This window comes from Xyrauchen texanus, chromosome 38, assembly GCF_025860055.1.
Source record: "Xyrauchen texanus isolate HMW12.3.18 chromosome 38, RBS_HiC_50CHRs, whole genome shotgun sequence".
Lineage (NCBI taxonomy): Eukaryota > Metazoa > Chordata > Actinopteri > Cypriniformes > Catostomidae > Xyrauchen > Xyrauchen texanus.
The window spans coordinates 25,767,808-25,790,843 of NC_068313.1; the positions used below are offsets into that span (position 1 = coordinate 25,767,808).

At 36.9% G+C, this 23,036-nt stretch overlaps 1 protein-coding gene and 1 pseudogene across 1 annotated transcript; both read right to left on the minus strand.

Annotated features, from left to right (window-relative positions):
• Positions 1-632: 632 nt before the first annotated feature.
• On the minus strand, positions 633-1,908 carry LOC127631682 (heat shock 70 kDa protein 13-like; annotated as a pseudogene).
• Positions 1,909-7,499: 5,591 nt separating this feature from the next.
• Positions 7,500-21,453, minus strand: LOC127631683 (SAM domain-containing protein SAMSN-1-like). Its single transcript, XM_052109945.1, has 13 exons — positions 21,365-21,453; positions 20,481-20,624; positions 20,057-20,103; positions 19,533-19,570; positions 19,086-19,169; positions 14,012-14,328; positions 10,627-10,707; positions 10,276-10,404; positions 10,014-10,125; positions 9,413-9,564; positions 9,032-9,244; positions 8,687-8,837; positions 7,500-7,898 (listed from the first exon to the last, which is right to left on the minus strand). Exons 1-13 carry the CDS (start codon positions 21,386-21,388, stop codon positions 7,801-7,803), a joined length of 1,590 nt encoding a protein of 529 aa, XP_051965905.1. The 5' UTR covers positions 21,389-21,453; the 3' UTR covers positions 7,500-7,800.
• Positions 21,454-23,036: the final 1,583 nt, after the last annotated feature.

The window sequence follows — 23,036 nt, forward strand, 5'->3', positions numbered from 1 at the left end:
TGTTTAGAGTTAATTAGTTGATTCAGATGATTAGGTTAATAGCTCGTTTAGAGACCCTTTTCATGATATGCTAATTTTTTGAGGGTTTTCATGAGCTGTATGCCAAAATCATCAGTATTAAAACAATAAAAGACCTGAAATATTTCAGTTGGTGTGCAATGAATCTAAAATATATGAAAGTTTAATTTTTATCATTACATTATGGAAAATAATGAACTTTATCACAATATGCTAATTTTTTGAGAAGGACCTGTATATATAATTGTTTTTTTTTTATTGTGGTAATCAACATTATGCCACAAATGCTGTCGATTGAGCTTAATTTGTATTGAACCCAGAATATTTGTTTAACACACATCTTGTGGCTATACTTTTGAAACTCTTTGGAAATTTTTACTTTTACGGATTGGCCCCATTCACTTCAATTGTAAGTGCCTCAATGCAAGCCAGAGTTTTGCTTATTTAAATAAAAAAAAGGAGTGACAAGTCGAGATACATTTTTGTGGTAATCAACATTATGCAACAAATGCAGTCGATTGAGCTTAACTTGATCCCGGAACATTCCTTTTAAAAAGGAGGTGTGTACGTAATTTCTGTAATTTCCTAAATAGCAAGTTCCTGGTTTTGACTTTTTAAGTAAACAGCCCTAGTGCGTAGTCACCTGCCATAGCTCTGGTGAGGAACATGCCGCGCTGCTTATTGAGAAGTGACACATCTAACGTTCCTCCTCCCAGATCCACCACCAGCACATTAAACACTTCAGCCTTATGCAGGCCATATGCCATCGCTGCTGCCGTTGGCTCGTTGATCACTCGCAGAATGTCCAGCCCTGGTAGGAGAAGAGATGAACAATGACTAATCAATTACATTCATAGCTGTTAGAAGCATTAGGCTACAACAGGTGTAATAAGGTTAAGCTTGCTGTTTTCCACATTCAAGTAAGCCGTATCTAAAACATAGTTAAAGATGCAAAAGCTTCAAATCAATTTCTAGCAATGCAAGACTTGCAGTTAGTGACTATCTGTCTAGGAACGAAGTAATAAACTGATAGTAAACTGACCTGCTAGGTTATCAGCTCTTATGGTGTTGTTTCTTTGCTTCTGGCTGGCACGGATATTACTGCTTTTTCAATGGGAACTCAAAGTTGCTTCTCAGCCATCTTTCTCATTTTCAGTAAGAGTCGGGAACCAATGAATTCAGGAGAAACCGTGACAGTGCACTCTCATTGTTGAAAATCACCTGTAAAACAGTGCAGAAACTGTTATGGTATGCCATTTGGGATCTGTTATGGGTGAAGGAAATAAGAAGACATAAAAACAAGCCTGAAAAGTGTACCTTAAATTGGTATTGTGCACTTTCTCGCTCTAAAGTATCATGGTCAAACATCTTCCCTATAAATCTCTTGGCATCATAGAGAGTGTTTTGAGGATTGATTTCTGATAATTCTTGGCCTTCATATCCAGCATAAATGCCAGTGGTGGTGAATGACACAACACTAGGAATGCTTTTGTGTCCTTTCTCATCTCCAATAAATTCAACGTACCCTGTGCCAGGCTGAAACACTCCCACGGAGCAGAACGTGGTTCCAAGATTTAACCCGATGACCCTGGGCTTTGGAGGAGGCAAGTACTGCTGTCCCAGATAGCCTGCCAAAAATAAAGCCAGGATGACAGAACCTGTGGGGACCCAAAGAGAAAAGATGACAGAGAATAACAGTAAAATTAGGCTTGCAGCCAATTTCAAAGTGTATGTCTGATCGAGCAGTGTCTCAGTAATGTCCCCTTACACCAAGTACTGTGACAGTACCATTGTAGAGTGATGGTATCAAATGGTAATACTATTGTACTTTGATGTATTCTATCAGGGTTACCAACTCTCATGCATTTGGCCTTTCAGGCTCTGTCTCATGCTCTCACATGATCCAAATAAATCTCACGCCACCTAAGACAATGCAATTCAATGTAAAATAAACAAATGATAGCAACATAGACTGCACATAGAATTTTTCCATCAGCGTGAGACTTGAATTTGCCAAATTTACCACCGCAACACACATCATGATGCTCCAAAGATCAGATAACTAGGGGCCAGTTGCACAAAACTTAGATTGGTCTAATTTAAGACCAATAACCAGAGCTCATGGATAGCGCAGAGCTGAACAACTGTGCGACTCTGCAAGCTTTTACTCAATAGTTGCGTCTGAAAGCTGGAAAACGAGCTGGAAAACAGATTGAATTAAGGTGCCTTTCAAACTGTTCTGAGACCAGTTTCCTTAAGAGATTAATTCATAGAAAAATGCTGTCAGCTACGCCATAAACTGTTTAGACAGCAAGTCAGCTGCCTAAGCATTCGGATGCAGCAGATATCTTAGTGGAGGGAACACAACTTATGCACCCCATTTTCTACAGTGAATCATCTACTTTAAAACACTGTGGAAGAAATCAAACCACTCAAACTGCTAGACAGCCCCAACATTTTCAACAGCACTGATGAGGTAAAAAGGAGAGAACTCCATGCATGCATCAACATCAATGCCAAGGCTTTTTAGAATACTGTACATATCATTACTCTTACTAAAAACTATTGTGTTTATTCTGTATAGTAAAAAGTTTAAGTTTCATATTATTTCAATTAGACTTCATGTTTAGGCTATTATCTTTTGCATAACAAATACGATTTGTTCTAAATTGACATAACCAAGGAGGAACAGTCCACGGTGGTTATCATGGCCTTATTACAAAAGTGCTCTACTCATCATAGATACAGTAAGAATATTATAACTAGCCTTTTAAAATATTATTTACATTGGTGGCCAAAAGTTTGGCATAATGTACAGATTTGGCTGTTTCTGAAGGAAATTGGTACTTTAATTTACCAAAGTGGCATTCAACTGATCACAAAGTATAGTCAGAACATTACTGATGTAAAAAAACAAATTATATTAGAAAAAAGTCATTTTGATCAAATCTAGACAGGCCCAATTTTCAGCAGCCATCACTCCAACAACTTATCCTTGAGTAATCATGGTAAATTGCTAATTTGGTACTAGAAAATCACTTGTTGAAAGCTACTTGGTTCGCTAAATTAAGCTTAACGTTGTCTTTGTTTTTGAGTTGCCACAGTATGCAACAGACTGACATGTCTTAAGGTCAATATTAGGTCAAAAATGACAAAAAAGAAACAGCTTTCTCTAGAAACTCGTCAGTCATTCATAGTTTTGAGGAAAAAAGGCTATACAATGCTTGAAATTGCCAAAATAAAAACTGAATATTTCATACAAAGGTGTACACTACAGACTTCAAAGACAAAGGACAACTGACTCTAACAAGGACAGAAAGAGATGTGGAAGACCAGATGTACAACTAAACAAGAGGATAAGTACATCAGAGTCTCTAGTTTGAGAAAAAGATGCTTTACATGTCCTCAGCTGATAGCTTCATTGAATTCTACCTGCTCAAAACAAGTTTCATGTACAACAGTCAAGAGAAGACTCAGGTTTGCTGGCCTTATGGGAAGAATTGCAAAGAAAAAGTCACTTTTGAAACAGAAAAACACAAAGAAAAGGTTAGAGTGGGCAAAGAAACAGACATTTAACAACAGATAATTGGAAAAGAGTGTTATTGATCTTTACCTCATTGAGCGTTTGTGGGATCAGCTAAACTGAAATGTGTGTGAAAGTTGTGCCCGACACGACAGCCACATCTATGGCAAGTGCTACAGGAAGTGTGGGGTGAAATGTCACCTAAGTATCTGGACAAACTGACAACTAGAATGCCAAGGATCTGCAAAGTCATTGCTGCACGTAGAGGATTTTCTGATGAAAACTCTTTGAAGTAGATTGAAGTCAAGAAGTTCTGAACATTATTTTCAAACTGTAATGGTAATTTTTCATGTTATTAATGTCCTGACTATACATTGTGGTCAGTTGAATGCCAATTTGGTGAATAAAAGTACCAATTTATTTCCATAAGAGCAAAATCTGTACATTATTCCAAACGTTTGGCCGCCAGTGTATATGAAGTTATAATTTGTATTTCCCATAGCATTTTTAAATAAAAATAGTAATAATAATTATTGTCAAATTTAAAACATTTCAGTTGTCCAATGTACACAGTAATTTTGCTAATTAGTAATGAATTGTAATTATATTACCAACCAAACAACACTGAGCTTGTGGGTGACAGTGTACCTCAGCCACCACCGAAGACCATTAATGGACCCTTTGTGCAAAGGGTTATTGTTATCAATAACAAACCCGGTATGTTATTGATAGCTTTAATAAGAGATGCTTATTTCGTATCTCTGCAGACTGTACCTAGCCGGCAGTGTGTCATACGTGCGCACAGATACACGGCAACTTACGAGTTGTTGGGTGTATGGGGGCTGTAGTTCTTTTCAAAAGTCTATTTCCCCGGTTAGTGTTCCCCTTAGTGCTGTTTAACATTAAACATTTTTAATTTGTTTAATATGTTTCATTTTTTAACACCGCTGTCGAAGTCTGTTCCCAATGTTTAATGTCAATACGTGGAACAGTACCCATGGAAACATAGGTTGTGTCGAAGTCTGTTCCACCACGTTTCCCCTTTGTCGAAGTCTTTATGTTTAATGTTTAACGGCGCTACGGGGAACACTAACCTGGGAAACACAGGGGGAACAGACTTCGACACAACACCGTGATAGCAACCAAAGCATACATACAAAGCATGATATGGAAGTCTACAATGTTAGCATAGATTAGCGTAACGTGGCCTTGACATAGACATTTTATGGCGGGACACTCACATGGATATAAGGAGATGTCCGATCAACCGCCCGTCCGATAATCATTAGCATGTTTTACATTAAAAAATCCTTTTGGAGTGAATGTACATGTTGAGTTTACTCTGATAAGTGAAGTCACAGACGATTTTACGACTGGAAGGTGTCGGTTTACGGGTCTCTCCATTAATTTACATAGCATGAGCTATTTATTTCCAATTTACAAATACCTTTTTCCTCAAAACAATTTTGTGATAGGATTCACTTCGGAGTTGGTTGGTTTGGTTCATGGCACACATTTATTTCATGAAAGATTTTGTTTAAAGTCTTTGGAAGAAATTAATGGGGAAATTCCGGAATCTAGACGGCTGAAAAAGTGGGCGGTCTCTGTTTGCGCACTATTAAACTACATTTCCCAGAATTTAAAGGCAAGTCTCAAATCGAAACAGTAGCCCAGGCGAGGACTGGCCATTTGGAGAACCTGGACTTTTCCTAGTGGGCCGGTCGCAAAATGGGGAACACTCCACAAAACAGGCCAGTTTCTATGTAAAATCTTGGGCTGAATTTTCTTCCCAGTCCACCTCTGCATTAGCCTATGCATGATGCAAACAAATAAACCACCAAACCAGAAAATATCGGCACAATTTTAATAAAATAAATAATATATTTTTTATTCTAATATATATGTATTTTTTTTATTAAATTCTAAACACAAATCTAAATTATACAAAATATTTGTAAAATATTAACAAAAAATGGGACTCTTATCGTGGCTTTAATTCTTAGCAAACTTTCACTTCTGAAATAAGACATTATGCTAAAAAGTATTGTTTATTATTATGGGCCCTTTTTTACACTTCTGGGTGGAAGTAAAGGGTTGCAGGGTAAACTTTGAAAGCAGTGAATGGAACAGCATGCCAAATATAATTTTTGCTCATGAATTTGCTCCAACATCAAAAGAAAAATGCCACTAATACAGTTTTTCAAATGAAAAAAATTAAATAAAAGTAGAGACAGAAAGTGAATGTTTACAATAGTCAGAACAGAAGAGAGAATATAGCACATTTACTGCCTACTTATTCCAGGGTAATACAACTCTTAAGTACAATGTTATAAATTTGCACTATATCTAAAAAACGTTTGCTAGATTCATGCATGATAGATAAACGCATCATCACAGGTTTGTGAAAAGTGTCCATTAGGCTACATTAATCAAATAAAATTCTATATCCACTTTAATTTATCACCACATGTATTTTGAATTAATTACATTAATATTTTTTTTTTTTTCCATAAAAGAGAGAGGTCACAATAAATGTGCTCAATCAATATCAAACCTACAAATATCCTGCCACAATACCTTAGTAAGATAATATATTTGTGTGGAAACATTAAAATGTCCATTTTACAACAGGATAAAAAAAAGAAAAAAAAAAAGACTAATTAAATTGTAAGTAAGTAAAGTTTATTTCTAAAGCGCTTTTCACAGATAAAATCACAAAGTGCTGTACACGAGAAAGGTAACAGCAAAATCTTATATAAACAATATAAAAATATATACAATACATATGTAAAATCAAAGTGACACTAGTTAAAACCCATCAACCAAAAGCCTTCTTAAATAAACAAGTCTTCAGATCTTTTTTAAAAGAGTCAACAGAGTCAGCCAGACGCAGAGACAGGGGCAGGGCGTTCCACAGTCTGGGGGCAACAGACTGAAAAGACAGGTCCCCACGGGTTTTATAACGAGTCTGGGGACCATAAGAAGGTTCTGGCCAGAAGACCGAAGAGTGCGGCTAGAGGAGTGCTGACTCAAAAGGACCTTGATGTACTGTGGGGCCTGACTATTTAATGCCCTAAAAGTCAGCACTAAAATCTTAAAATCAATCCTATATTTTACAGGGAGCCAGTGGAGAGTCAACAAAACGGGAGTGATATGAGACCTTCTTGGGGCACCAGTTAAATTGTGTTTTACTGAATCATATAGAAACATATAAGTTTATAAAATCTCCACAATAACAATGGCACACCATGTCAGATGAACAGAAAATAACAGTAGTTGGACATTTCAGGCTATTCATAGCCTTTAGTTATTATTTTCATTAGTTATATGGTGTTATATTAGAGATATGTTATGTCTGAAAATAAATATATATATATATTATAAAATGTTCTCTTCTTTAGATCTTCCATGTGCAAAGTCAGCCTTTAGATTTAATGTATCGTAAATTATAAATTCAGTTTCATCTTTCCTGTTGATCAACTAGTTCTTTTTTTCTCTCACACTTTTCAGGTAGCTTTTGTAAGAGTGAGTTACCCTCACCTTAACCTTGACCAAACTGACATGTTTTACTCTTCTCATTTGTGCCAAATTAACTCCAATATACTGTATATTAGTTTAAGAATTTTCAAACTGTGTCTTTTCTCAATAATGGAAAACAATCTTAATTCCTGATCTCAAATTTTACTTTCTAAAATCTTTTAAAAAAAAAAGAGCTATTAATTTTCACACAAAATAAATGAATAAATATGGGTATGACAATATATACGGATATTAGCTATTAGAATAGATAGTAACCTTTTGTTTAGAGAGGGGGTGTTGCAAGACTATTAGCTGGAGAGTGCTTTGAAGCTAATGGAAACAAATAGAAATGTGATCACAGTTTGAATTTTAGTAGTAGCAACATGTATTTAAGCAGCCAAATAAGTAACAGAAGAGCAGATATGCTGAAGAATAAATAATTTATTAATTGTAATATTATTACTGTATTTACAATTCAGTCAAGATAAACATCAAAAATTATTTGTGAAAAATTCCTCACAGGTTTGTAGGTTGGTAAAAAGTTCAAATAACATTTACATTGAACAAAAAGGTTACATCAACAGAAACAAAACGATTGTGTAAATACAAAACCAAAGTAGGCCAATTCCTATAGTAAGGACCAAACACATAATGCCAAAGGAAACATCTCAACTGAGTTTTGTGTCTGTTTATAGCTTCATCATTATACTATATGTCAGGAGACAACTAGTGTGTGACTCTCAACTATCAGGACACTCTGCTGGAATAAAACAACCAGAGTCTCTGAGACAATCTTCATCTTCCTCCTCATCACCCTTCATCTCTCCCTGTTCATCTTCTGTAGAGTGAAGAAAAAAAAAGATTACATCTCTCACATGAACTCCTGCTGGTTAATTTAATCTCTGCCTGACAAATGAGGTTTGCGTTCACAGATGCTCAAATGAAATTAATGTTAATTAAATGACAGTCTTCCTGGTTATTATCCTACAATCATATCAGCCAGAGCAGCCAAGCCATGTGCCACCTGCTCACACAGTGAGCCAACCTCCAAACAGCAATTAATCCTGACCTGCATTAACAGTAAAAGCTGTAACAGTGTTGTAGATTAAATTAAAGGGATACTTCACACAAAAATAAAAATTCTGTCATCATTGACTCCAAAACTATGTGACTTTCTTTCTTCTGTGGAACACAAAGGGAGATGTTACGCACAATGTTAAGGACCTGAAAGCCTCAGTCACCATTCACTATCATTGCAACTTTATTTCCTACAATGAAATTGAATTGCAACTAAGGCTGTCAGTTCCTAACATCTCCATTTGTGTTTCACAGAAGAAAGAAAGTCATACAGGTTTGGAATTACATGAGGGTGAGTAAATGATGAGGGCATTTTCATTTTTGGGTGAAGCAACCTTTCAAGGCAAGGTTGTGACATCTAGTATTTCAAAAGAGCCAAATTTCATCCACATATAAAAATAGATGCAAAGATGCAATAGCAGTGTCTATTCCCTTCCTGAGGCTTGCTGTTGTAATGTTTCCTGAGATGGAAGTTACAAAGAATACTGAGAAATAAGGATAGAGTTTTTCCAACAGCTGTCCATCAATAATAGTTGTATAGACACTCACTGCTTGTGACATATAGGCACTCTGATGCAGCAAGCAGCCTGTGTCTGTGATCCGGGTCAGTGACATTCAGCTCAATCAAGTGCCTCTCTTTCAGATGTTTGAGGTCATCTACTGTCTGGTAGCCATTCAGGAGTAATGAGGACGCATATTCCTGTGACAAAAGTTCAAAAGAACATCCCTGTTACATTCAAATACAAATATAAACTCCATTCCTCAGCAAATTCATGGATATTCCTAATTAAAATTCATGATCAATATCTTACAATCACCAAAATCCCTTCTTGCTGAATTTTATTTGATTAAAAGTTGTTTCTATGTGTGCATGAACGTTGTGCCTGGTTTTACCTCTAAATTAAGCCTTTCTAATAACTCCAGGAGTGTATTCGGTCGTGGTTTCTTGCAAATTTTCACAGATCTTATTTTTGGGGCCTCCTCTTCTTTCTCTTTCTCAGGCAGAACATCCACATAAATGAACTTGAAATTTCCCATTTTATTGTTGAGCATGCCAGTCCATATACCCATTGGTGGTTTACTTATAATGCTAATGATGTCTCCGACCTAAAAAAAAAGATGCACATTTAATTTAGAAAGAAAGGTACACGCATAGTCTGTTGGTATAGGCAACATCATTCACTTCCTATTGGCAATTTATCTTTTTCTTTTAAGATTGTGCTGATTTATCCAACAAAATGCAACACTGAACAAGTAGCACTATGGATACTGTACCTTTAGTTTGAGGGAGTCTGTATCATATGGGCTGGGAACAAAGTCTGTATGTACTCTGGCTCGTCCGCAGAACTGGCCCGTGTAGGGCACTTCCTCCTCCAGTTTCAAGCTTTCTCTGTTACTGGATCCATCTGAATTGCTAGCCACACCACCTGAGCCAATAAAAGACTATGGTTACAATGTAAAAACTATTTAACTTGACCCTGTAATCCCGATATTGGATATAACTTTACACAGATAAGGTTAGTAAGTGATTTTATCACACCAAAATCATGTTAAAGTTAACACCTAGTGGTCATTTGCCATTGTAGAAATTATTAATTTAATCCATGAGTGAAAGTGTCCAATAACAGGGTGGTTACTGAGATTAAGTTAGTAGTATTCGACTAGTCATGTGATCATAACATGGCAGCCCCCATGTGGGGACCCTCTCCATGTAGAATAAAACAGCTTCTTTTGTTTTTCTTTTTCTTTGGAGATAATCAATTGATTGAGCTTAACTTGTGTTGAAACCATTTTTTAACAATGACAAATTACCAGTAGCTTGTAGCTTGACAAACTGTTGTTTTTAGTAGCTTCCCCAACAATACTGGTGGTAGACACTTACTTGAGGAGCTCTGTCCACTCCAGAGACTTTCCAGTGGGTTGCTAGCCCGGTCTGAGCTCTTCTCTGTAGTAGACCCATTCTCTGTTTCTGCTTCAGTGTCATCTCCCTGCACCAATCAAAATATCAGCCATTGACATTTCCCGATCAACTTGTTTTTGCAGATGTAATGACATATGCTTTGATATTAAGGATGGTGAAGAAATGAGTTGGTTAATCAATGTCAGTAATCATATGAGGAACTTGCTGTGTGACTCACCATGTCCTCCGAGTAAGATTTGACGTGTTTCTTGTGCATCCGTTTACGCATAGTCATTGAAATGGCCTTCATCGTTTTCCCCAGGCTTCCTGGTTTCTCACAATTGTGTGCCATTGATTCACCATCTGCCTGTTTAATGCAAATACATTTTTTTCATAATGAATGCTTAAGTATAGAAAAGCTTCTCTGTCCAGTGTTCATTAAGCCAAGAATAAGACCTGGTGACTGTAATTAAAATGGGTTGATTGTTTTGGATTTGAGGGCATAGTGCAATGCATGCTATGATGAAAAAAATCATAGCATGCTTAGGAAAAATTCATAAAATCTGTGAAGATTAAACTCTTCCAATACCTCGATTGTTCCATTTTCCTCAAGTCTGGAAGGGGAGTTTTGATGTCTGAATGTGTCAAATCTTCCAAAACTGGTGGATCGCTGTGTCGGGTAAAGAAAACAGATCACATTTACCATATAGAAAAATAGATATTTGAAACATCAAGGCACATGCTATATACAGTAGTTTACTTTTTATAAACCACAATAATGTAATGAATTGTAAGGTAGAATCTGCTAAAAATCTAAGAGCTAGTCAAGGTATTAACTTGAGCGGTAGAGCGCTTAAGCACATTAAACCCCACTTGACATGTCATCATTTTAATGTATTATTTTCAATTTGATTAAACCATTGAATAATTTCTAATCTGATTAAAACGTCTCTTCCAACATAAAATGGCAATTAATTGTCCAAAGTGACAAGGTACACTGTCTTCTCTGACCTAATTTGACAGAATTTGACCTTGACAAATCCATCTTTGTCAGTAGTTTTTTGTAGTGACAAGCTGTTGTCTATATGTCAAATAGTTTTGTTAGAAATTCCTTTCATTATAATTATGTTTTCTGGTCCCCATTTATTGCAAGATCAACTGGGATAGTACATCTAGTACAGACAGGTCTGTATAACACCTGTCTGTAACATCTTAAAGACTATATGAACTACCTGTGTAACACTTCTAAAATGATTACCTCACCAACATTTTAATAGAATAAACCCTACCTTAGGTTTAAGACTTTTTGGTTTGTCTGAAACATTTGAAGCAGTCCTTTGTAGCATTGCTGTAGATGTGTGTGTTCAGTTAACAATGATACTCTAATCTGGAACTAGTGATTTAACCTCTCAGCTCCAAAAGTGTAAACTGCAATGCCTTAGCAGAACAGCTTAGTATAAGAACTTCCTAAAATCACACAGGATGTGAGCCTAGCGTGCTCTGTCTATATAGGCATCAGTTCTAGAGGGGAAAAACACGAAGCGCTTGAGTCTGCATTTTGTGGTTCACCACTTCACAGTCATTTCGAGTAACACAAATTCAGTAGATGGCACGAAAAAAGTAAAACAAAATTTCCAAAGAGGTGGTGTTTACATAATCGAACACTTAGTTTTGTCATAATGATTTGATGAGATTTTGATATGCAGTGGCCCCAAAAATGCTTAAGTTACATTTGAAAATATGTTATTGCATTAGAAAACAATGTGGTGTTTAAAAGAGCAATTTCAACCTAAACATTTAACGTTTTCTATATGATAAAACAATAGATATAATATCTGGACACTTTCTGGTTGTCAAACATGTACATATTCAAAGTTAATGTGATGAAATCCTGCTGTAACTAATCTATAGGACACCTGTCTGATGGGACATGACTTCATACATTCTCTTAAATCAGCTTGAGACCAGTTGCTTAAAAGTAATTACAAAATGGCTTAGAAAAGTTAAGTTAGATCTGAGAAAACATCTAGCATCATCATTTTCTGTTTACAGAATGCACTTGGTTTGATATTTTGCAATTAAATTCAAACATTTTAAATATTCAAATCATTCATATTTTTGGGCAACTGTAGATGCAAAAAAATCTGTGCTTCTTCTATGTCTTCAGTACAACTTTTAGGATTAAATCAACTTTCATTCACGTTAATAAAAATCAAATAATGAAAACACGTGAAAGCTCATATTTCCAAATTCCTTTTGTCTTTTGCCAGAATTGCAAAATCTGGTCTCAGTATACAGGAAGTAAGCTCCATCGCACGCACAGGAAGAGGACCCATGCTCTTGAAACACTTCCTGTCTACTTTCACAACTGTCTGAATTTCAGATTGGAATTGTTGCAAAACCTTTCTGCCCATCGACCTGTTTTATCTGGCATCTGTCTCATCTCATTACTTTCACATATGCAAAATGTTAGCCCTTAATAAGAGAAGAATCACAACCCAACCCTTCAAACTCAGGCCATCATTTAAATTAACAAGGAACTGTCGACAATATGGATTTCTGTGTGCGGCAGACGACAAAATCTGTCCAATAGCTTTCAAGGAAAGCCTATGGACAATAACATATCCTAATCCAGTGTGCAATCAGGCATACAAAATCCAAATCCAGGATTATACCATTATAATCTATTTCTTCAAGCACCACAAGCCCTTGGAAACAAACAGCCCTTCCTAACATTTTGTGAAAGCTTGTGATACAATGTACTAGTTTACCCCTTACCCAGTGCTATAAAGACTAATGTATGAGAGTGTATAACAACAAAAGGTTACTGAGATTAGAATACTAGAAACTCTAAAATATTTAACATGTGTGCAAATATTGCGTAATCCCTAAAATGCTGCCATGCCATGCCATCCTAGGACATACTTTTAATTTTATATTGCAATAACACTAGAGTGGTTCATAGACATTTGACATCTTATATTGCACATATTTAGAAGATTGGACTGATTGTCTCTATAGCAATTATATTTATACAAGGATTTTGCAGGAGTGATGCTCAAATGATACAAGCATCAACTTGTTAACTTGTTGTAGAGATGCAATTTCCATGGTAACAACATACAGTTGGGCCTAAAAGTCTGAGACCTGATTTTCTTTCTTCCTCTGAAGCACACAACATGCTCATTGGAACATTATCAAATCATGCTGGATAACATGCATCATCGGGTATTGCACTAGGCATTTTAATGATTAATCGATGAATTGTTGTTTATAATTTTATCAATTAAGCTTACTAATTGTCATTTAATTCATTTCAGAACAATCGTGCCAGCAGACGTTGATAAGACACATTCATGACTTCCCCTCATTGAAAGATGAAATGTATCAATGCTCAAAGTAATGTCAGTGATCACCAGGAGAGCACATTCAGCTGACATCTGACCAGCCCCAGAGAAGCGATATTTTATGTACTTTATGTTTATGCAGCATGTTATGATTTTACTTAATTTAAATAAATAAATAAGTCTAAAGGTCCAAAATATCCCACAATCCACAATATGAAGTTTTAATGAACTCAAATATGTATCTTTTATACAAGTTTTTATTAACAGTATTTCATTAACTGTTATTAAACAATTCACAAATTTCTGCTAAACATAGCCTTAATGTTTTAAAATACACTGAACTACGAATATTTTAAGAAACAAATGCCTATCCTTGCGTTTCTTAAGTGTATTAATTTAAATAAAATTTAAACAGTAGGCTACAAGCACACACACACACACACACACACACACACACACGCATGCACATATATATATATATATATATATATATATATATATATATATATATATATATATATACGTACAGTATTGCACATCTTCTAATTTTGGTGGCATATATTGTCTCCATGTTTCCCTGTGTATAACTGTAGTACTAAATCTATAGATCATTTATAAAACACTTACATTGGAGGCACAGAAACCCACATTGGTCGTGGAGTGCACCACTCCTTTGGGTGAGGGGTCTCTCTTCATTGTATGAATATTGATTTTATCTCCTTGACTTTGGGCCCTGGAATTAGTGCAGTGGAGTCGATACTCATTGGAGGGAGGTTGACAGGTGTTATAGGCCGGTACCCAGACGGGGTTGCTCCAGCGCTGTCTATTTGAGAATGCTGCATCCACATCCCTTGACCCCAAAACAGGGGTGGTATTCTCCAGTGTATGTGGCTGTGTTCTTACATCTATCAATGGCATCATTCCGTTGGCACCTTTTATGTGAACTTTGAAAGACACAGACAATGTCAAGTCAAGTATTTGTGCAGCGCATTTCTCAACACGTCGTTTCAAAGCACCTTTACAGAAAATGATGCTGTAACAGAAAATTATGCTGTAATGTGAGTAACATCATATTCTGTTACAGCATAGTTTTTGTAAAGTTGCTTTGAAACGATGTGGGTTGTGAAAAGCTCTATGGAATTAAACCTTTTCTTGTTAATTTTAGTGTTGCCTTCAATGAAAACAGTTGTTGAACCACAAAAAACTGTAACATGGTTATGACCCCATTCAAATAAATAGTAGTTTTGATCCTTTTAGACCATGTCTATTAGCATTGAAGCATCTATAAACGTGTGTACTCTAAGTTGACAAAGTGACTTTTAGCAGATATACCGTACACATTTTAAATGTATATTGCTTCTACTCTGGAAAAAATAACCAAAAAATATTCATGACTCATATTGCACTCAGCAGGCGTACACAAATTTTGTTGAATAAAATGCTGTCTAGAATGAGAATGAGAATGTCCCCACCCTCTAATACCACCTGCAACCAGCTGGTGTAGAACCAAGAAATATGATCATACTATATCCATATTTTTGTCATTACATTAGCCACCTGTTAAATTTCATATTAATTTTAAAATACTGTTAACTACGTACAAAGCTTTGAATGGTTTAGCTGACCTTCTACCACACTATCATTTTCATTACAATCACAAATTTCTGGCCTGTTAATAGTCCCTAGAATATCAAAATCCACAAAAGGAGGAAGATGATTTTAATTTTTGGCTCCTAAACTATGGAGTAGTCTCCCTAACACTGTTCGAGATGCAGACACACTCACTCAGTTTAAGTCTAGACTGAAGACTCATCTATTTAGCCAGGCATACACCTAATTTATCCACCAATTCAAAATTAGGCTGCTTTAGTTTGGTCTGTCAGAACCAGAAACCACAAACATTGATCATGATCTATAACTCTGCAATAAATAGAATGGCATCTATGCTAATATTATTCTATTTGTTTCCCTGTCTCAACCTCGGAACTCCTATCCTGAGGTCACCAGAACCGGCCGGATCCAGCTTCATTCCTGCTTTGTGTCTCTGAGTGATGACGACTAATAGCAGCCGGTGCCAGCCAGACATCACTTTAGTGTGTGTGACAGGGCGGGGGGCAGGGCTGGGTCACGATTCTACACAACCAGCCTCTTATCAGGCTAATTAAGCCTCAGAGAGGGATAAAGGCAGACTGCGGATGGTGGTGCGACAGACAGAGAGCATTTATGGGCAGCTGTCTGTCATATGTGTGTGTTTGCGCTTTTGGTTTAAGTTCTTAATTAAATATCATTTATATTGTCAAGCCGGTTCTCGCCTTCTCCTTTCCATTAGTCCCTTTACACTGGTGCTGAAACCCAGGAAGGAGGAGGTATACGCGTAGTGGAGTTCTCGCCTCTACCATCCATCCCAACGGAGCAGCCACGGCCATCTGCCGTGGGATGGAGGAGTCCAGCCGCCTGGAAGTGGCGGAACGGCCGCTTACCGCAAGGGGTGAAGGGGCTCCTGGCTGATTGCCTAGAGCAGTCAGGGCCACTGCCAGGGGCAGGGGGAGACCCCTACCAGCCGCTTAACGTGGCGGGGTTAAGAGAGGATCGGCGACCGTGAGCGGGGAGGGACTCTCGACTGATCGCCTGGAGTGGGAGAACCGCTGCCAGGGGCGGGGGAGATCCCTTCTGTTCACCGAGAATGCGCCAGAGCGTTCTGTCTACCAGGGGCTAGAGGACTGCCTCCGATCCACCAAGGGAGGCGCTGCTGTCGTCCGTTAGAGGGTGGAGGAGTGGCAGAGGACCAAGCTATGGTGTATCGGAGAACCGACGAGTAAGTGTTTTTTTTCTCTCTCTCTTCTCTTCTGTCCTCTCTCTCTCTCACACTGCCACTCTGCGTTGGCCTTTTCCCTCTTTTTTAATTTTTCAGTGTATTTTTTGTTGGGGGTACTGCACTTTTACAGGGAGTACCCCCTATTTTATTCACTATTGTTTCCCTCCCCCTGTCCCCTCCCAGATTCAGGAAGGCGGGGATGACCTGCCGGCAGACAGGGCGGAAGGCACGCCCTCCCCCAGGGAAAGGGGGGTGTACGTATGAGAGAATGAGGGAGGAATGTGACAGGGAGGAGGGTGGGGCCGGGTCGTGATTCTAAACACCCGGCCCCACATCAGGCTAATGAAGACTCAGAGACGGATATAGGCCTACTGCAGACGGTGGTGCGACAGATAGAGAGCGTTTACGGGCAGCTATCAGTCTGTCGCCTCCTCCTTCCATGAATACTGTTACAGTCTATTACGATGGACATCAGAGGATGAAATGATGCCAACTCAAACCATAAGACATGGGATACATCATATGCCACTGCATGAACCTTGGACTTAGGATAGACCTCACCGAAATTACTGGCCGATTGAACTGCGATGCACCTCACTGATCTCTGTCTGTATCCCCTCGGTCTAATGATGGACTACACACTTATAATGGAATACATATATTATCAATGAATTGCCAACAAAAGCCTTCATCAGCCAACTTACATGGACAATTGCATCTATGTGAACTTCTGCAGTTAATCCAGGCAGAAATTCAAAGACATTAGTGATTAATCTTACAGTTCATACAAAATCTTTGTTTAAACACTGACCCTTAACACTTACTTAGTTTAATAATTTTAAACCATGACTTGCACTATACATAAGTAATATTGGCATTACATTCATGATGTTAGCCAGAGACTCTCAACCCTCATTAGAGCTCTCACCTGCTCTGAAATGTAGAAACACATTTAATCTAACTGATAAACGTTAGTACTTGGCAATCAATACACTATACGCTAGAAAATTATTTGCTCTTTACTCAAATATTAATTCTATTAGAGCAAGATTTCAGCATAAACCATGACATTATAGAATATATGGTAATGCAAAGAAAAAGGGGTTAACCAAAGCAGAGCTCAAAATAGTACATTCCGTATGAGAAAAGATCTGTGGTTTTGCACCTCTTTTCCTGTTTTTTTTCTTCACGTATTTTGACAAGGGGAAATAACATTTGGTAGTTGATTAGTCAAGGAAATGTGGTACATACAGGCAGACAGGTTTAACAGCAGCTAATTCAAAATTAATGTTCAACAACATTTGGAATTTAAAGGTGCTGTAAATAAAAAATTTTTTTCATGGAAATGTATGCAAAAAATGCTCCTTCTCCATTAAAGATATTAATGAACATTAATGAAATACATTTTTGTAAACAGCAAACAAAAATGTGTCCGTGGACCGGGGACATTGATTCTTTTCTCCTGTCAATCATTTTGCTCATTCTCATAGTGTTGTCTTTGAAGTGGATCATTGAGGCTATGATTCATAATGTTTGTCAGTTGAGGGTGCCATTGTGCCACTGTTCAATTTGACAGCCACAGGAACAAACAATGCTGCTCTTTTGCTCAGTTTTGGTCTCAAAATGATCTTTGGAGGGTGGGGTTTTGAAATGAGGGGCGTGGCTAATTCAACATCTCAGTTACATGAATGCTACAGAATGCTTAGTCTCGCGTAGCCAGACCTTTGACTTTAACAGCAAAGGTCTGGGGTCTATCACAGCTAACTTGACAAAGAACCGCACACAAGAAAGACATCTAACTGACATGTAAAGCAACCAGTCACAGCTGGGTTTGTCATTACGTGATATTTAGGGGCGGGGTTATCTGAGACAGCTCATAACATAAGAAAAGACCAGCATGGGAAAATAAATAATTTATATAATGGCTTGCGAGCCTCCACAAGCGATTGCACAGAAAACCCATGGGAAAATAGTGGAAAATTTGTAGCGAGTGTAAGTATAGCACAGAACCTCATAACAGAGAATTTCACAGACAAAACTGAGCTCTGCTCATGGATATCTGCTTTACTTTCGGCTACGTGCCTCAAACCAAATTCTGAATGTCTTTTAAAGAGTTGATGTGACTAACCTGGCAAACTTGGGCAAATTCTGTGATTATTCATTGTATCAACACGGGACATTGTGAACTTGACTCGTGCTTCCACCTGTATCAGCACAAACTAAGCTCTTGGAAATCCTGTAGAATTCAGCCAATCAGATTTGGTCTGACTGGACTGAGAAAGCATTTCCAATTTTGTGTGCTATTAAGTATCAGGCAGTTAGTACACAGAGTGTGAGCGTGCCGTCTGAGGTTGAGACTACAAAACACTAAAATGGTATCAAATTCCTTTTTTTAAAACTAACATTCAGACTACTATTTTGTTAAGCCAACATCAAAGTTTGTCTTGATAAACTTTACCCATCTAGTTAAAAGTACTATCTTATCGTTCTATGCTGCTCAAAAAATACTGATTAAAAATGTAGGATAATTGTTTACATAAAACTAACATATAAAATCAAGATAAATTTGACAGATTGTGTGCATCAAAAACATTGTGAAAATCCTCCATAGTTGCAAATGGCTGAAGTCTATCGCCCTATTTATAATCAAGACCCCGCTGTTTTTTTAATTAATCCCACAAATGTGAGCTGATGTCTGCACAACACTGCACATTGTGTTGTTCCCAATCTCTACTCAGACTTCATTCACTGTAAATGGGATTTGACACAATCAGAATCTGACAGGGCACCTGATTGGTTAATGGTGACTGGATGTTGCTAAGCTGTTGGTGTCTTGTAAATTAAATCCAGCTGGGCTTAACCCACAAACCCTCAGACCAGTTTTACCTTCATTCTGGTTGTTCCTCAGAAGCTCTGAGTCTTCTTGCTTTTTGGCGGCCTGCCAGACAGAATTAGTACAGACAGTATTATCTGCAGGAGGGAAACCAAGACCATTAAGGGTTTATTCATTTACCAATGTCCACCAATGTGCTATGCTTTTACTTTTTTCTTCCTATGAAATCTTGTTTGAAAGCAGGGAAATGTGGGGAATCTTGCTTTTATCTATGTTCTTAGTGATCTGATAAATACTGATCAAAACTTTATTTGATTGTCTATTAATTGGTCACTTTCGGTTCATGCTGTGTTTGTAGTTACAGTAAACTAGTTTTCATCTGTGCATGTGACGGGAAAAAGGAGATATGTAATTAATTATAGGTTAGTCATGTGATGCAGAAGAAAAAGAAAGAAGAGGGGAAATTCTTTATAAAAGATCTATCAAATTGTGTTACATACCTAAAGCTTCGTTTTCAGAGACAGACTTTGGTAGTGATCTGAGAGATAAAACATTAAAACATGTTTTAGAGTGGTATTTTATGAATAGTCTATGTGCATAGTTAAACAATATTTAACAAATGCAAGTATTCAACAAGAGAACATTAAACTCTCTCAAGGTTTGCCTTCCCAATCATAACAGGTGGTTCAAATCTTACATTAAGTGAAATATATGATCCAGATTCATTGCTGTATCTCTGTTGAAGAATCTCTTGTGCCATATTACAATAATCAGGGTTTTACTTTTGAAACCACAGCTTATGCCTTGTCTTTACGAAGAAGACCTATACTAGACAGATGCTACAGGGCTTATTAACATCTACATAGGATGAAAGGTAAGGAGGCATTTTTAGATATTGGGCATATTTTCTCCACGTATAAAGAAAACCAAAGGGGACCATTTTATTCCTTTCACTTTTACTTTGACTGGAAGTTCAACATTTTTCTTTTTGTTTACTTAAAAATAAAATCACAAGTGAACTCACCGTTGTTTCTTCTTTTTGTTGTTGTCTGTGTTGATTTGTGAAATTTCCTGAGAATTAATATAGCATAAATAATGGGTTTCCATGATAATCTAAGCCAGGCATTTCTAGTTTCTCTCTCAATGACTGGTCTCAAAGAGACATTAAAAGAATAGTTCACCCAAAGTTAAAAAAAATCAGTCAACATTATCAGTTTTATACCCGTGTGACTTTCTTGCTTCCATGGCACACAAAAGGAGATGTTATACAGCATGTTATCTACGCCCAGATAGCCAATACATTTCCCATGATATATGCATACAACATTCTTTCATCTAAAAATGTCAGCTAAGTAACTAAAAGCAAAAAGGTTTTCAATGTGAGAATGGCATAATGACTTATACACTTCCTTGTGGACAGGACCTCTGTCAGTTATTCATATAGTTACCATGGAGATGGAACGCACTGCACTCCTCCATTTGATGTTGTCATCTAAAAGGATAGCTGGGCTGCTGGACCTGCTGGGGATGGTGTACACCTGGGCCTCACAGGTCTGCTGTACTGCTTCATACAAGCTGTCCATAGAGCCCTCCTAAAAACAGTTCAGTGACAAACTGTTATGCTAGCATGCATGACATGTAGAGACTATAACCAATAAACCAATGAAGGAATGTTATAGTAATATGTGTTTTAGACCAATGAATCTCAAATGGTGGGTCGCACCCCAAAAAATTAGATCTACTAGCAAATAATCAAATGTAATCTGTACAATTGTACATAGAAAGGATAACAAAATAAAAAGGCTTTCAAAAGTGAGAAGAAAATGTTTCCAATATCATTTGGTAAAATATTAATCAGAAATCCACCAGAAAATAGACCAGAAATCTGTTTTTTAAAGAGAAACATGTTGAGAACCACTGCTTGAGACCCTTTAATTCTTTGAATTCATCATATAAATCTTTAAAAGGGCTTTTGAATGATAATCCATTTGAGCAAAAATCATCCCAAACAAAACTACTCAGATGAATTAATTTGCTTACATAAAACCAGACCAGCATGAATTCAGTGGAGTGAGACCACCATTAATCCTGAATAGTGCATAACAACCCAACATCTGCTGGACAAATTCAGTTCATATATATTTCATGACTGTATCATATCTTATCCAATACATGTTTTTAAACAAAAGAGAAAGAAAATGCAAGATAAACAGACTAATGCATGGTTCCTGATTTCAATACTGTCAAGTTACCACACTCCAGCAGTTCAAGTTTTATCCTCACACACTGCCAAAAAAAAAACACAGAGCAGAAAAGGTGAATCAGATCTTACCAGAGAGAAGCAGAAGAGATTCATTCTGGAAAGAGTGGCTTATTTCCAATGCCCACAGCACAGAATGAACAATGGGATGAGAATCACAGGCAGACAGAGAGCAGAGTGCTTAGTGTTACAGGCTGCATGCAGCTCTATAGATTAATACTGAATGACATCCCTGCCTCTAATCCAATAGATGTGGAGGACCATCACCACTCCAGGCAGCCCATCAATCAAGCGCTTAGCTCATTAATGCTGCTGTTGTTTACTTACAAGTGAACTGGGTTGAGATCATTTTTTGGGGTTATGAGAGAGTAACCAAAACTGTCACTTGAGCCATTCAAAGACCAGTCACTGCTGTGATTCAAAAATGTGATCTGGAGGTGTCTCTACACAGGACAAAGAGCCTGTGCTTGTCATCAAAATGTAAAAAGTTAAACAATTATGAGGCACGGAATTATTCGTGGAACAACAAAAATGGAAAAGGTAACATGTAAAAATACCAGTTACACTTTACATCAATAAGTGTTTAATCAGTGACTAAAAATTTACTTACTAATGCACTATAAATCATTGAAATGTGGTAATAACAACTTGCATAAAAAGGAGGCTTTCATATAATACCTGCCAAATAATGAGCCATTTTACCTCGTGCTATAAATGCTTAATAACACTTATTCAACAAAAGTAATCTATGATGATGATACCAATTACCTTAATATAAATTGGACACACAAAGTATTAATTAGGGAGTTGTCAACATTAGAAACCTATGCACTTAAAGTTCTGTAATAGTCTATTTTTGCTGCATTGTCATAAATCAAGAATTAGGGCATTTTCTGTTTTTGATTAAAAGAAGTATAAATAAGTTAATTTCTCAATCATTGATTACATGTAAGTTTAAATGCTCACTATTTGTCAGATATTGCATGAAAGTCGCCCTTTTCATTCATGTTGTTATAACTGCAAATCAATACTTAATAATGTGATTTGTAAATGATTTATTAGTCAATAATGAACATCTTAATAAACACTTAACGAAGGGAACATTAATATAAAGTGTTACCAAAATATCAATCCATTTTAAAAAAAAACCTAATATTGTAATTTCTAAAATGTATACATTACTGTACAAAAGTCTTAGGCACATAAGTCATTTGTCTTAAGATGATTATTTATTTCTTCAATTGTAGTATGTCAACAGGAAATATACATTTTAGACTCCCAATCATTCCTTTTGCTAATTGAATGGAATTTTTTACTTTATATGTAGACTTAACACATATCGGATATATCAACAAAACACCAGCATTTCTGGGTAAACTAAGCAGCTTTCAACACAGTTCACTCTAACCTCTTTTCATGCTAGTGGCATAGAAATATAGTTAAATACTCCTATGGGAAATATTTTATTAAACAAGTGCCATGTTCGGCTCCATCCACAGGGAAGAGAGAAAAGCTGGAGGTTTTTAAGCATGGCTCTTTTTAGTAGTCTTTCTAGAAGTATTTTCAAAAAGCGTGACTGGACCTCAAGGAGTATCACAATGTTGTCACTTAGGCAAAGTTCACTAAACACATCTTGGAAAACAGGAAATCTACCCAGCTGAGTATACACTATTCTGGCATATGACACTACCTGATAGCTCACCGAGTGTTTCTTTGCCAAAGTGCATTTGATGTCTTGTCAGCA